Source organism: Gracilinanus agilis, chromosome 2 (genome assembly GCF_016433145.1).
Source record: "Gracilinanus agilis isolate LMUSP501 chromosome 2, AgileGrace, whole genome shotgun sequence".
Taxonomy (NCBI): Eukaryota; Metazoa; Chordata; class Mammalia; order Didelphimorphia; family Didelphidae; genus Gracilinanus; species Gracilinanus agilis.
In genome coordinates this window covers 235,310,027-235,324,870 of record NC_058131.1, presented here as the reverse complement: position 1 = coordinate 235,324,870, position 14,844 = coordinate 235,310,027, and the positions used below count along the sequence as shown (strand labels likewise).

The 14,844-nt window shown below is 34.9% G+C and overlaps 1 protein-coding gene across 1 annotated transcript in view; it reads right to left on the bottom strand.

The window, feature by feature from the left end:
- The window catches only part of DNAJC27 (DnaJ heat shock protein family (Hsp40) member C27), a 62,547-nt gene that overhangs the window by 16,734 nt on the left and 30,969 nt on the right, over window positions 1-14,844 (bottom strand). The window contains exon 4 of the mRNA XM_044663766.1: window positions 14,244-14,408. Within this exon, the coding sequence (XP_044519701.1) occupies window positions 14,244-14,408 (165 nt within the window). The remainder of the gene's footprint in view (window positions 1-14,243; window positions 14,409-14,844) is intronic.

Genomic DNA, 14,844 nt, shown 5'->3' with positions numbered 1-14,844 from the left:
TTTATTTTTTAAATTTCCATCAGTGTTTAAAAGGGATATTGGACTATAGTTAATTTTCTGTTTTAACTCACCCAGGTTTAGGTACCAATAAAACTGATTTCTGTTTCCAATCATTGATTAATAGATTGTTTCTGTTTCCATGTATTATATTTTTATACATATTATTGTTATTTAATTCTAGCTACAGTCTGAAAATATAGTATTATATAATTTTTTCCATTTTAAATTTGAATTCGTTTAAAGTTTCTGAGGTACATAATCAACTTTGTGAGGATTCCAGGCATAATTTTTTTTTAGTGTATTCCCTGCTCTTCTATCTCCATCTATCTATATTACTTCTAACTTATTACATTATCAGTCATTTCTTAATTTTTACATTAAATGTGTTATAATGTTTTGAAATCTATCCTTTTTTTGTATATTTCTTCTTCTAGTGCTATTAATCATTTTTTAGTGAATTTAACTGTCAAATTATTTGGTGCATACTACTTGATTGTTCTTTTCCAATATACTATTATGTAATACCCATATTGTTCTTTCAAAGATTTCTAACTCCATTTTTATCACTTTAACATAAAAATGTATAGAGAATTTTGAGGTATCAAAAATGTCCTACAAATATTATATCACAACAATTCAATGATAAAAGTATCATGGTGTCTATATTTAGAGATAGGGCAACTGAGACAAGTAATTTGCGAAAAGTCACAGGCCTGGTAAGCATAAGAAGAAGGCACCAAAACTAGATTGTCCTAACTCCCAAGTCTAGCACTTTCCCCATTATATCATGATATGATTGCACTTAGATCAACTTGCTATGTATTAATGTCAATAATATGTGTATTATATATTTTTGTACTAAATATTTACTGTAAGCAACATAGTGATGGCTTTTCCCTCCCTCCCAAGCCATTTTATAACTTTTTCCTTTAATGGGGAAATTCAGACCACTCATATTTATTTATTTATTACCACATATGGGTCATCAACTGTTTATTTTCAAGCTAAACACAGCCAGTTTGCATGTATTTTATGTTACAGCACAAAGAAAAATAGGTCAAGGATAAATATCCAGGGACCTCAAGCTTTCAGAACCTGTATATTTCGTGACTATTTTCCATACCAAAAGACACCATTTTTTCACAAAATTTCTTCAAAATCTTTTCCAGCGGGGGCAGCTGGGTAGCTCAGTGAGTTGAGAGTCAAGCCTAGAGATGGGAGGTCCTGGGTTCAAATCTGGCCTCAGACACTTTTCAGCTGTGTGACCCTGGGCAAGTCACTCGACCCCCATTGCCTATCCTTACCACTCTTCTGCCTTGGAGCCAACACATAGTATTGACTCCAAGATGGAAGGTAAGGGTTAAAAAAAAAAAAAAAAACTTTCACAGCATCATACCTTCTATGGAAATTTTGATATGCCCTTTTCCTGAGTTCAGCCACTCCAAACTTATACATAGTAGCACATCCCAAGGACAGAACAAATGCTGCAATAATATGAATTTGTAAGCATTTAGCCAAAAGGCCTTACAGCTATGGTTTTGCCAAAATGGGAATAGACATGCTGGCAATTCTTCCTCAGCACCAACATTCTTCCCCAGTGACTATGAAAATTCCACTTATATTTATTATAATAAACATTACATTTGATTTATTTCTGAGTAGTGGCTAGAGTACTTGACTAAAGTCAAAATGGTATGGAATTAACTCCTGGTCCTAACCTTTATTACTTGTTTGTAGATAGGCAAGCCATTTCTTTTTTCTAAACTTGGTGCTCTCATCTGTGAAATGGAGATTTATTATTTTTTATAGCACCTGCTTCACAAGATTGTTGAGCAGCTCAAGTTAGAAAATACAAACGCATTGAAAACATTCAAGTGCTATATAAAGTCCTCTCATTATTATAGTGCTATTTGTTCTTACTGTTGTCTCAAAGAAGTGAAATCTGTCTTAATATTCTAAGTCTTATTTCAACTATTAAATCTAGTTAACCAAATGAGTTCTATTTTAGTTTTAAAGTTATTAATACCTACATTTCTCAAATATTTATAGATCAGAATATTGACTTCAAGATTCCTTTCTTTCCATTTCCCTTTGTTCTTGTTTCCTATCTGGCTTAAATAACTTTGTATTTATTTTTATTTTAAAGACACATTTTTATTTGCCTTGTTTTTAACATCACTTAAATTTCCCCATGGCCTCTCTTCTCTTTCCAGTCATACTGTATTACAAAGAATGTTTTATTAAAGAAAAAGAGGAAAAGGGGGGAAAAAAATCACAGCAAAACTGACCAAAACATGGGGAAAAAAACCCCCACTCTTTAAAAAAATGTAATGGTTCATACCTATGGACTTTTAGTTTTTGCAAAGGCATGGCAGTAGGTATCTTCTTACATCTCTTCTTTAGAGCTATTTATATTCTTTGCAATTTCTACAGTATCTATTATCCCACAATCCTTCCAAAAAACTGACTATTTCCATCCTTTGTCATCTTTAGCGATTTGCTGTTCTGTGGTGTACCCTTACAGTTGTTTTGATTGCATTTCTCTTATTAGAAGTGATGTAGAGCATTCTTTTTGTGTCAGGAAAATTAGCTCCATCTCACCATTCATTAGTCTGAATGTCAGTGTGCAACATTGCTATGGAGGGAGGAGCTAGTTGGATTTTAAAAAGTGAAAGCAGGAAGGAGAAGCCTTTTCTCTTGATTCAGGAATGGAGACAGATCAGATGCAGTTACCTCTGTAACTGTATAGGCCAAAAGCCAGCTAAATGGAAAATATATATTAAGCTTTTCTTTAGAAATTATCTATTTCCCCATCTTTTCTCTCACCTTTTCCTATCTATTAATAAAATATTAAAAATCTCCAGCCAGACTCCCAAATTTTATATTAACATTTCATATGGTCCTTAATAGTTTATAGTTCTTCAGTAGAACTGTTTATTTAAGACCTTTGGTTACTTATCTATTAGAGAATCTCTCTTAGTTGTCTATATTTCTATTGTTTATCTCTAGTATAACAAACCCTTATTTGAGAAATTTGAAAAGGAAAAGTTTTTCCCCATTCTACTGCCTCTGGTATTATTCTAAGTGTATTTGTTTTGTTTGTGCAGAAGTTTTTAAATTTCATGTAACAACAAAAACTATCTTTTGTCATTGCCTCTCTTCCTTGTAAGGTTAAGAAAACATTTTCTACACAGGGAAAGGTAATATGATCCACTTTTCTTCTTTTTTTTTTTTTTAATGGCATGATCTTTAATATTTATTGTGGAATGCAGTGTAAGATGCTTGTCTAAATCTAATTTCTAACAGGTTTCTTTCCAGTTTTCCTAGTAGTTATGAAATAGGATCTTCTTAAGACCAGGTATCCCTACCACATTATGACTTTCCCCACTGTGGTTATATTATATCACAGATTGGAATAAGAATTAAATGAGAATGTGGGGGGTAGTTTTGTAGAAACCACAGACAACATGCAAAGGCCAACAGATGACACAGAAAAAGTTAAGAAACTCAAAAAACATTATTTGTGGAACTGAAACATTTTTATCTTTTAGTGCCATAAATATATACAGTAAATGCTTAATAAAAAAAAAGAAAAAGAAAAAATTCGGACTTCTCTAATATGAAGGGAGGGCCAAAAAGTTTTATATGGATTTTCCAGATCACAGGGGCACTGTGCCTATAGAAGGGATTCTAATTCATTTTCAGTTTTACTGAATCGTGTCATTGAGTTTTATATTTCTGATTTTTCCTTAAGAGTGTTCTTTCTACCTTTTACCCAATATCGAATGACTATGATGACTGCTGCTTGATAATACAGCTTGAGGTCTGAAATTTCTACCATAATTTCATTGCCCCTTTTTAAATTATTTCATTTAATAAACAAAACATATTGTTTCTCCAAATGAATATTATGTTTTTATCTAGCTCTATAAAGTATTCCTTTGGTAGTCTGATTGGTATTGTTAACCCTGAAGTTAACTTTGGTAGCATTGTCATTTTTATTTTATTGACTGAGCCCAGCCATTGAAAAATGAATATTCCTCCAGAAATTGATGATGTTCTTTGTTTCTTTGAGCACAATTTTGTAATTGAATCTATACAAATATTGGAAATGTTTTAGTAGAAAGATTCCTGTTTTTTATCCATTTTGTAGTTATTATAAAATTGGATTTCTCTTTCTATTATTGCCACTTAGATTTTGTTGTTATTACAAAAGATCATTTTTAAAAGTCTTGGTGCAGTTATAACTTTAATATACTTTTAGGACCACACCACTGTATATAAATGCTGTTGATTTGTATGGTATTATTTAATAGTCTGCAATTTTGCTGAAGATATGAATTTTCTCAGTTTCCCTCTTGCCTCTTATTTTTCTAATAAACCATCATGCCATAAGAAAAGAGGAAAAGATGGGGCAGCTGGGTAGCTCAGTGGAGTGAGAGTCAGGCCTAGAGACAGGAGGTCCTAGGTTCAAACCTGGCCTCAGCCACTTCCCAGCTGTGTGACCCTGGGCAGGTCACTTGACCCCCACTGCCCACCCTTACCAATCTTCCACCTATGAGACAATACACCGAAGTACAAGGGTTTAAAAAAAAAAAAAGAAAAGAGGAAAAGATCTGTCTTCTCTTAACTTTTATTCCCTTTAATTTCCTTTTCTTTGTTGTTAGTGTTGTTATTAAGTTATTTCGGTTATATCCAACTCTTCATAACCCATTTGTGGTTTTCTTGGCAAAGATACTGAAGTCATTTGCAATTTCCTTCTCCAGCTCATTTTACAAATGAAGAACTGAGGCCACCAGGGTTATTAAGTGCCTTGGCCAGAATCACACAGCTAGTTATTGAGGCTGGATTTAAACTTAGGTTTTCCTGACTCTGGGCCCAGTACAATCCACTGCACTATCTAGCTATCCCTTTTCATGTCCTAGTGTTATTACTAGCATTTCTAGAGCTAGTATCAAATAATTACAGGGACATGGGCCATCCTTGATTTACACCTGTATTTACTGGGAAAGTTTCCAGCATATCCTGTTTCAATATGATTCTTGTTTTTGTTTTTTCACAAGTACTTTTGGTGATATATAATTTTTTAATGTCCTCCATATCTACTTTGTAGCTTAAAAAAAAAGCTTAAATATTGGACTTTGCATAATCATATGCTGGTATATTTTTTGTTTTTTAATCATTTTAAACTATTCTTGCATTGTGGTATAAATCCAATTTGGTCACAGTGAAAGATTTCTTTATCAGAATTGTTGTAGTCTGACAGGGTTTTATTTAAATTTTTTTGAACCAAAATTTATTAACATTTGTGGCTTTCTTGTGTAAAAGTTTTCTCTCCCAGGATCTGGCAATTGGATTATATTTGTTTCATAAATATTCTGGTAGAGTTCACTAGTAGCTCTGATCTCCCTTTTCCTGAGGCAGGATATTGTCCAGAAAAGCACAATATTCTCTAAAAGGAAGCAATCTCCTTGAGCACCAAATCCCTGCAGATTAGCCTCATTGTAAAGTCCCTCTCTCTTTTTACTGACTATATCTCTCCATCCATGGGATTGTTCTTCAGAGGAATTCCTTTCTCACTAATGAACTGAGATTTCTCTCACCTCTTAATTCCTAAATAATTTAGGAATTATTTCCCCTTCATTATTTACCAAGGACATGATTAGAGTACTTCACCTCCCTTTACGCCCCTTCCGGTACTGTAGCTGAGTTCCATAAAATATATTCATTCATCCGTAAAGAGAATAAGAGGAATCCCTAGTCCTTTAGGTTTGTTTGTTCACTACCACTTCTATTTCTTAAAGTTCTGCTTTCATTTTTATTCCTTTAAAATAGTCTTTTAGAAAGAGATCTCTTAATTATTCCCATTTTAATTTTTTTAATCTTATGATAAAAATGTTCTCTCTCATTTTTTTTCTTTTTAAAGAATTGCCCCATCTGGGGCAATTGACTTCATTACATGTGCTTTACTTGATAACTATTTATTACCTTTATTCTGCTTCTGCAGTTTGGAATGTTGGCAAATTGAATTGTCTACTCATGATTGGCATTTTTGGGGGGTAAAGGACAAGAATACTTCAAACTCTCTGTTACTGAATTTTATTTATTTTTGGTTCATAATTTGGCTCTGCTTTACAAAATATGTCATTCTGGGAGCTCCTTTGCCTTTTGGAATATGTTGTTCCATGCCCTTCTGTAGTTTTCGGTGGGTCTTTTATTATTTGAATTTCTTTTCCTTTTTATTTGAATGTCTTTCTTTTGGTTACCTATAACATTTGTCATTGAAATTGTTAAATGTATCAACTATATATCTTGGAAATTTGAGAAAGAGATTTTTTTTTTTATTTGAATACTTTTGATTGGTGCTTTGCTTTTTGTATTCAGAAGATCTGGGCAATTTCTTTATTACAGAGTGTTCACATTTTTTTGTCATGTTCTCCTAGGAGGCTTTATGACCTTTTAAGTTATCTCTGCATACTCTTTCATTTTGACTGTATAGATATCATTCATTCATTTAACATTTAACATTACTGCTTTTTTGCTTCTTTGCTAGATCGTCCTTCACTTCAGCATATTTGTATTTCCAACCTGTTTGGTTCTTTTCATTATTTGGGGGAGATTAAACACCACAAATTCTATTCTGCTAATTATTTCTGCTGCATAGACCAAAAAATCTGCCCTTTGTTCCTTTTAAAATTATCTCCGGATCCTGATTTTCCTCTTGGACTATTAACAACCATTACATTACCATGCTCTCTTGGGAATTCATACTTTTTGAGTTCCATAAGGTATTGGTTTAATTTCCTTTGTCTTGCAATATTTATTGAGAAACATTTGCAGTCTTTTCAACTTGCCTTCTGGTTTTTGTATCAACCCTGATGATTTATCTGCTTGTGTATTGATTTTTAATAATTCTTATTTCTCCTAAGATCTTTGTAAGTTTTACTCTTTTTTCCTTATATTCCTCTATCATTCACTTTCTGGCTCCTTCCTCTTTGATAATGAAGTTCCTGGGGCTAGATCTCAAAGTTATTTCGGCCTCCTCTGAGGAGGAATTCATTTTTCATTAGTTTCTGTCACTGTCCCAAATAACTTCTAGGGGGAAAGGAATGGCTTCAGCTGGATTTCAATCTTTCCTTCAAGCTTCAAGCAGCTCTATATGTTGGTACCCTACATGAGTTGCCTCTAATCTTTAGTTCTCTGGATGAACGAATGTCCCAGGCTGAGTATGGTCCTATGTTCCTATATCTTCCTTTCTTCTGTAAGATGGGAAAATTAAGGTCTACTACTATAGCCACAGAATAGTGGGGTAAGAGCCAAGGTGTCCTGGTAGAGAGTATAGCAGTAGCTGAGAAATGTATGAGTAGGCCCCTTAAGCCAGTATTATTTGGTCTTTTGTTTGCAAACAACATTACAGTGAGCATGTTAGGAATTAGTGATTTTCATTATTAATATTTAAAGTAATTTTAAAGTAAAGTGACACATAATTCCCTGTTAAAAGAGAAAAGCAATAGACTAACCAAAAAAAATGTTTTTGTCCATCTTGTTGGTCATGTAACTAAGTATCTTTTTATTAATAAATATAGACATATTTTTATGTTTTAAACCCTTTTGTATTAAGCATAATGCATTTTTACTCAAACACCAATTTGATTATGTCTATTAGAATTAGAAGTATGTATATTTTATTTCCAAATGTACATGAAATAATGTATTTAAAATATTTGGCAAACATTAAATTATGATGATTATCAGTAGTTACTACTATTGTTATTCATATTATTCATATTGAAGTCTTATCATATGTTATTACAAGAGGCTTTAAAACATATTATTTTTAGGAACTTATCATTCTGATTGTAATTCTCCCTCTCTTGCTTATGGGGATCTTTTTATTTGTGGATTTGTTAATAAATTCTCCAAAGTTTTGTCTTTGAAATATATTCTTTTGTTTGCAAACAGCATTGCATATCTTATTAGCAGTCATGTTATGTTACATTTTAAAACTAGTCCAATTGTGCTTTTTCCTTTGTTTCTTTTTAGAAATAATTGGTCAGATTTTTTTTTCTCTCAATGTTTGGTAAATTTTTATTTATCTTTGTAATTCTACAGTTTAACAATTCTATGCCATAGAGAATTAGAGTGGGGAGTTCTCTGAGTTCTGTTCATTCTCTCTACTTGCAGTGTCAACTAATGTCTATTCTCTAAAATTATATATATGTATATATACATATACATGTATATATATTTTTAAATCCTTACCTTTCACCTTAGAATCAATAGTGTGTATTGGTTCCAAGGCAAAAGAGCAGTAAAGGTTAGGCAATAGAGTTAAGTGACTGGCCCAGGGTCACGCAGCTAGGTGGTGTCTAAGACTAGATTTGAACCTAGGCCTTCAAATCTCTAGGCCTGGCTCTCAACCCACTGAGACATCCAGCTGTCCCCAAAAGCTTCTTCAAAAAACTTAATTATTATTTAATTATTTGTTCTCAGAAATCTCAATCCCTCCCTCTCCTCTCTACATTTTAGAAGGTATTAACTGACAAAAAGATATGTATATATAGATTGTGTCTCATGTTTCTATTTTCAGTTCATTCTCTGGAGGTAGACATTCACAAGTTATTCTTCAAATACTAATTCTACAGCTATATATAATGTTCCCGTGATTCTACTCATTTCACACTTCATTATTTCATGTAGGTCTTTCCAAGTTTTTAAAAAATTAACCTGCTCATTGTTTCTTATAGTGCAATTGTATTCCATCAAAATCACATACCACAATTTGTTCAGCCACTCCCCAATCAATGGTTATCCCCTCAATTTCCAGTTCTTTGCCACCACAAAAGAGAGCTACTAAATGTCTTAGAATAATATTTTCCTTTTTTCCCTGATGTCCTTGGGGAAATAGGCTCAGTACCGTTTCAGTATCTTTTAGGAAAAAAACAACCTAATTCACAAGAGAGCAAGGGAAGTGAGGTAAAGCTACTGTTTCTACCATAACTCATGTAAATCCTATTTAAAACTATCAGCTGCCTATGTCTATGCACTGGACTTGGTTTTTAGTAGGTCAGGAATAGGCATAGAAAGGTTTTATGGGTAAGTTACTAGTCACACATATTAGGTCTTGGACATCTAATCTCAAAGACTAAAAGTTTCAAAGAGATAAATTTAATGAAAAGGAGAGGCTTTGTATTAGATAGACTAAAAAAAATCTGTGTTAAGAGACGACCTAGATTTATTCACTCCATCCAGGAATGCTAAAACTGGCAGGCAACTTGAAGTATGATGGTCAAACAAAAAAAAATGACAATATAGAACTTTACGATTTACAAGCCTCTTTGCAAACATATTTGAGCCTTACAACAACCCTCTGAGGCAGGTAGGAACTGTGGGTACTTTTATCCTCAATTAGAGTTGAGAAAACTGAGAATCAAAATTAATTCACATTAATTAATTAGGCATTAACATGCTTGGGGTTACAGAGTTAGGCATGACAGGAGGCAGGATTTGAATATAGGCCTCACTGATTCCAAGTCCATAACTCTATTCATTACAACATTCTCTCTAGAAATTAGACAAAAAATAAAAGAATATATAACTTCAAAAAAATCCTCCTTTCTCTATTTTTCTTCTCTTCCACATTTCTTGTAAAACTCCAAATCAATATGGTTCAGTAAGGAACAGTCACAAATAGCTATGAAATGGAACCCACAGTGCAAATGCAATACTCTATTGAGATGATCTCCAAAGTAGTCTTTCCCTTAAAGGTACTTTGAAAGCAAAGCCTTAGGTGTAATAATCAAGGCTGTAATGGTAGTCACAATACTCCTGGTAAAGTTTCCCAATAGCAGCTATACTGAGGGTCTGTTTTAAAACTCTCTCCAATTCTTTAGTGATATTAAACTGAAATGGAAACTGTATTGAAAGTCACAAATTAACATAACATTTTATTGTATTTTAATATGGTTCCAGCTCCTCTGGAAAAGTATGGGGGAGGGAAGGGAGATGCTGCACTGAGGGCACAGGTCTGACACTTTTATCACAGAAGATCTAGGAGTTCACATATTTCCCTCAGACTGTTGTTTCAGCAGTCTTTAGTTCAGAGGAAATGCTCAAATTCATATTCTAGCTCATCTATTGATGGTCTATGAGGCTCTCTTCAACTCTGAGATTCTGAGGCTTCTAATGGCACAGAGGATGATTAATATTCAACATGATATGCCAACCCCTGAGGTTTGTAAGAGCCTGCTTATAAGAATTAACATCTGACCTCCAATTTTTTTTAGATAGTATGTGCACTTGATCGTCAAGACATTCCTTTTCTTGCTTAAGAGTATCGCTGTTGATATTTAGGCTTCTGGGTTAAGATGGCAGCAGAGTAAAAAGCAGCTGTTTAACCTCTCCTAACCCACACATATAGGACTCCTCAAGAAGACATAAAAACAATTCCAGAGGAACAAAGGGACCTCACAACAGGGTGCAGCATTGAAGGTACGTGGAATCGGGGCATTTCCATGCTATAAGCGGGTGAAATAGCTCTACTAAAACATGAGCTGAGCAACCCCCCTACTCGCCCCACACCACCTACAATGCCAAAGCCAGCGCACAAGAGTTAAGAGCGAGCTTGGGGCACCCATTAAGTTATTGGCAGCTCTAGGGCCTGCTCCTGAGAGCAACAAGACTTAAGACCCCAAGAGGCTAAAGAACACGCGGACTCTGAACACAGACCCTGAGCACAGGCTCAGTCACAGCTGCAGACATGGATCCTGAACGCAGGCACTGACCGTGGGTGGGTGCATGACTATGGAAGTAGCGCCCTGAGACTGTTAAAGGAGCTTCGGGCAGAGAAACAAGCAAGGGGACCACCAGGAAGTTTGACCCTGAGAACAACTAGACCTGAGACCTCAGGAGCCCAAAGAGCGCAGACAGACCCTGGGCGTGAGGATAAAGCTGAGAGGGCGCAGGGCTAACAATGGCAAACCAGAGATAAGAACCTCAGAAGAGAAAGATCAAGAAGAAATCTTTAACACTTGACAACTTTTACACAGAAAAAATCCAGACAACAGAACAAACAGAGGAGGACAAACAAGTAATCATATCTAAACCTTCCCCAAAAAATGAAAACTGGTCACAAGCTATTGAAGAGTTCAAATCTGAGATGATGAGAAAGATGGTAGAGAACTGGCAAGAAAATAACAGTTTAAAAGGCAGAATTTCGCAATTAGAAAGTGAGGCTCAGAAATCAAATGAATTGATAAGCAAACTGAAGACCAGAAATGACCAGCTGGAAGCCTTGAAGAACCAAACAGACCAGATTCAAAAGGAAAACCAAAAGATTATAGCTGAAAACCAGTCTCTAAAGGCTAGAATTGGGCAATTAGAAAAAGATGCCCCCAAATCAAAAGAACTGATAAGCAAATTGGAGACCAAAATCCAACAGCTGGAAAACAGGATAGACCAAATAGAAAAGGAAAATCAAAAGAATTTGGCAGAAAACCTGTCTCTAAAGACAAGAATTTGGCAAGTAGAAGCCAATGATCTCTCAAGACAACAAGAACAAATAAAGCAAAGTCAAAAGACTGATAAAATAGAAGGAAACATGAAATATCTCACTGAGAAATTGACAGATCAAGAAAACAGGTCTAGAAGAGACAATTTGAGAATTATTGATCTTCCTGAAAAAGCAGAAATTAATAGAAATTTGGACTCCATACTAAAGGAAATTATTCAGCAAAATTGCCATGAAGTTCTATAACAAGAGGGCAATATAGACATTGAAAGGATCCATAGATCACCCTTTACACTAAACTCTGAAAAGACAACCCCCAGGAATATAATAGCCAAATTCAAGAGCTTCCAAGTAAAAGAAAAAAATTTACAAGAAGTCCGAAAGAGACAATTCAGATATCAGGGAGCACCAATCAGGATCACACAGGACCTGGCAGCCTCCACACTACAAGACCACAAGGCTTGGAATATGATATTCAGAAAGGCAAGAGAACTGGGTCTACAACCAAGGATCATCTACCCATCAAAACTGACTATATACTTCCAGGGGAAAGTTTGGCCATTCAACAAGATAGAAGATTTCCAAGTATTTGCACAGAAAAGACCAGGACTAAATGGAAAGTTCGATATCCAAACACAAAAATCAAGAGAAACATGAAAAGGTAAATAAGAAACAGAGGGGAAAGAAAGAAAACTTATATTTAAATTTGCATCTTTAAGGGCTTCAATAAGATCTAATTATTTGTATTCCTATATGGAAAAAATGTTACGTGTAATTCTCTGTAGTGAACTCCATTCACTATTATAGTATCCACTATTATAGAAATTAGAAGAATTATTCACAGGGAGAGGCTGGAGTACTAAATGGTCTAAGATGATAAGGGGGTGGGTGGGAAAGAAGGGGTTGAATAGTAGAGGACACCAAGAGAAACTTGAATGAATAAGAAAAATAGGATATTCTATACCACACAAAGAGGGCATGGGAAGGGGAAGGGATGAATACTATTATAAGAAGGAGAGGAAGAGAGCATTAAGAGGTAATATTTAAACCTTACTCTCAGTGGAATTAACCCTGAGAGGGAAGTAGCTATATCCATTGAGATATAGAACTCTACCTAACCCTACTGAGAAAGTCAGAAGGGATAAACCAAGGGGAGCAGAGGAGTGGGGAGGTCAAAAAAGGGAGGGGAGGAGAAGGGAGAGGGAATTCATTAGGCCTTAAAAATAAAAATAGGGGAATAACAAGGGAGGGGGTAGAAAGGGTAGCAAATCAAGGGAGGGGACAAGGGTTACTGGTTTAAAACAAATCACTGGTTTAAAAGGAAATAGCCTAAGAAGAAGGAATAGAACTAAGAGAGGATACCAAAATGTTGGGGAATATACAACTGATAATTATAACTCTGAATGTGAATGGGATGATTGATTATACTAAATTAAAAAGCTTTTGTACAAACAAAAACAATGTAGCCAAAATCAGAAGGGAAACAACAAACTGGGGAAAAAAATCTTTATAACAAAAAACTCTAACAGGGGTCTAATTACTCAAATATACAAGGAGTTAAACCAATTGTATTAAAAATCAAGCCATTCCCCAGTCAATAAATGGGCAAGGGACATGAATAGGCAATTTTCACATAAAGAAATCAAAACTATCAATAAGCACATGAGAAAGTGCTCTAAATCTCTAGTAATTAGAGAAATGCAAATTAAAACAATGCTGAGGTATCACCTCATACTTAGCAGATTGGCTAAAATGATAGAAGGGGAGAGTAATGAATGCTGGAGGAGATGTGGCCAAATTGGGACATTAATGCATTGCTGGTGGAGTTGTGAACTGATCCAACCATTCTGTCTGGCAATTTGGAGCTACGCTCAAAGGGCTATAGAAGATTGCCTGCCCTTTGATCCAGCCATACCACTGTTGGGTTTGTACCCCAAAGAGATCATAGATAAACAGACTTGTATGAAAATATTTATAGCTGTGCTTTTTGTGGTTGCAAAAAAACTGGAAAAGGAGGGTATGTCCTTCAATTGGGGAATGGCTAAACAAACTGTGGTATATGCTGGTGATGGAATATTTTTGCACTAAAAGGAATAATAAACTGGAGGAATTCCATGTGAACTGGAAAGACCTCCAGGAATTGAGGCAGAGTGAAAGGAGCAGAGCCAGAAGAACATTGTACACAGAGACCAATGCACTGTGGTAATATAGAATGTAATGGCTTCTACCAGCAGCAATGCAATGATCCATAAAAATTCTGAGGGATTTATGGAAAAGAATGTTACCCACATTCAGAGGAAGAACTACAGGAGAGGAAACACAGAAGAAAAACAACTGCTTGAACACATGGGTTGAGGTGGACATGATTGGGGATGTAGACTTGAAACTACCACATCAATGCAACTATCAACAATATGGAAATAAGTCTTGATTGATGACACATGTTAAAACCAGGGGAAGTGCATATCAGCTATGGGGGGAAGTCGAGGGGGGTGGTGGTGAAAGGGAAAGTAAGAACATGAATCATGCAACCATGATCACTTTTCTAAAAAATAAAAAGTATTTAAAAAAAAAAAAAGAGTATCACTTGTTACCATCATACTTTCCTCTTCAGAACACTGGCAAATCACTTAAAATGTTACCAAATGTCTGGAATAATATAATACTGATAAAAGTTATTTTCTGTACACTTGTTTATCAAATCTTTTGATATGTTCAGTTTCAATGTAATTACCTTATTGGCACAGACTGTAAATATAATATTTTCCATGCTTCCATGAGGTCCAAGCTCTTGCTTCATTTCTGCCAGCCAGCCATCAAGAGCCTCAAAAGAGTCCTTCTGGCTAACATCATAAACTAGGATGACACCCTGTGTGTCCTTGTAAAACTCATTTCGAACCTATAAAAAAGGTAAAAGCATATATTTAGGTTTCTAATCTGTTCCAAAATATTCATAGTTTTTCATAAACAAAAGCACTGTGATCAGAATAACAAGAGAGACATAAAAGGAAAAAGTCTGCATTAAACTTCTTTTTTTAAATTCTAAAATCCAAAATCTATAAGGAATTGATACAACTCTGGAAAGTGTGGTCAAAGGACAAAAATAGGCAAATTTTGACAAAAGAAGCATAAACTATAAATAATGCTTGAATGTTCAAAATTCTAATTATGAACTAGCAGTATTCAATAACAAAGTTCAAATAAAATTTAAATAATTGGGGCAGCTGGGTAGCTCAGTGGAGTGAGAGTCAGGCCTTGAGACAGGAGGTCCTAGGTTCAAACCCGGCCTCAGCCACTTCCCAGCTGTGTGACCCTGGGCAAGTCACTTGACCCCC